We start from the raw sequence: 1,459 nt of genomic DNA, 5'->3' as shown, positions 1-1,459 counted from the left end.
TATCCTGAAAGTCTCGTTTATTATAGAGCCTTGTAGTGGTCCCTAATATGTAGCTGAAGTCTCTTTAATATATGAGCCTTAGTGTCCCCTAATACTGTATCTGAAGTTCTTCTTTTATATAGACCGAGAGGTCTCTCTAATACTGTTATTGAGGTCTCTTTTATAGGAGACCTGTGGGTCCCCTCAATACGTGTATCTGAAGTCTCTTTCCTGGTCCAGACATCACCGCCACTAGAGCCCAGTCCCACAACGGCCTTTTCCTTAGTATTGCCATTTCTGAGTTGTAGCTTTTGTCCTCATGTACCTCATAACGGGGCCAGATTCGATCGTCCATCTGAGCTTTTCATTTTCTCAAAAGGCGAGCATGATACCCCTGGCTCGGTTTACACCTAACACTTGCTAGCCACTGGTGGGGCCATAGGCGCTGGGGGGGAACGCATATTAATTTAAAACCCATAAGTGCATTTTCATGCCATGGGACCTTTAACTGGACGCTCTTGTGTACCTGTGTACGGGGGCGTCCCACGGAGGGGACACGCCCTGGGAGATCGTCGTCCCCGGCAAGCCCAACGTCCTTCACCAACCGTACCTTGTCCCACAGGTACCAGGCTGTGGTCTCATCGTCGTCACACATTTCTGGGGGGGGGGGGGGGGGGGGGAGGGGGAGGAGGGGGGGGGGGGGGGGCAGTATTAGGGACCACTAAGGTCTATATGTAAGCATCCAAAGAGCACCATGTCATGGGACCTTTAAACATTTTAAAAACTTGAAAAACTTAAAAAAACTTAAAAACATTGGAAGGGAACATATGCCCCCTGGGTCCAATGTTTGTAGATTTTTTTTCTGCATTTTTTATTTTTTTAAGCTTTTTTTCACTTTTTTTAACATTATTGTATTTTATTAACTATTGTCAAATTTTTAAAACTTTTTCTAGCAATTCTTTGTCACTTTTTTTTCAACGTTATTTTATTTTTTTCAAATTTTGTGAAGCTTTTTCCAACTATTTTTTCTCTCCTATTTCAACCTTCTTCTCTTCCTCCTCCCCCCCCCCCCCCCCAGGGCGTGATGGTCGGCATGGGTTCAGAAGGACGCGTACGGGTCGATGAGGCCCAGAGCAAGAGGGGCATCCTGACCCTGAAGTACCCCATCGAGCACGGCATCATCACCAACTGGGACGACATGGAGAAGATCTGGCACCACACCTTCTACAACGAGCTGCGCGTGGCCCCCGAGGAGCACCCCACCCTGCTGACGGAGGCGCCGCTCAACCCCAAAGCCAACCGGGAGAAGATGACCCAGATCATGTTCGAGACCTTCAACGTGCCCGCCATGTACGTGGCCATCCAGGCCGTGCTGTCGCTCTACGCCTCGGGACGCACCACCGGTGAGTCGGTGCAACTTTATTATTATTATTAATTATTATTTAAGGCACAACACTGTTGAAGTTCATAAAAATCAAAG

The 1,459-nt window shown here is 47.8% G+C and overlaps 1 protein-coding gene across 3 annotated transcripts in view; it reads left to right on the top strand.

Annotated features, from left to right (window-relative positions):
- acta1a (actin alpha 1, skeletal muscle a) overlaps positions 1–1,459 on the top strand; it is a 10,145-nt gene that overhangs the window by 1,824 nt on the left and 6,862 nt on the right. The window contains exon 3 of one of the 3 annotated variants that reach the window (XM_032516061.1): positions 1,106–1,382. The exons of 1 other annotated variant lie outside the window; for it this stretch is intronic. In XM_032516061.1, coding sequence (XP_032371952.1) covers positions 1,178–1,382 — 205 coding nt within the window. In that variant the 5' untranslated portion in view covers positions 1,106–1,177. Of the gene's footprint in view, positions 1–1,063; positions 1,383–1,459 lie in introns of those variants that run through there. One more of the 3 variants, XM_032516060.1, reaches the window with a different exon arrangement.

This window comes from Etheostoma spectabile, chromosome 5 (genome assembly GCF_008692095.1).
Source record: "Etheostoma spectabile isolate EspeVRDwgs_2016 chromosome 5, UIUC_Espe_1.0, whole genome shotgun sequence".
Taxonomy (NCBI): Eukaryota; Metazoa; Chordata; class Actinopteri; order Perciformes; family Percidae; genus Etheostoma; species Etheostoma spectabile.
The sequence above is the reverse complement of the archived record's forward strand: the minus strand, read 5'-3'. Positions and strand labels throughout refer to the sequence as shown.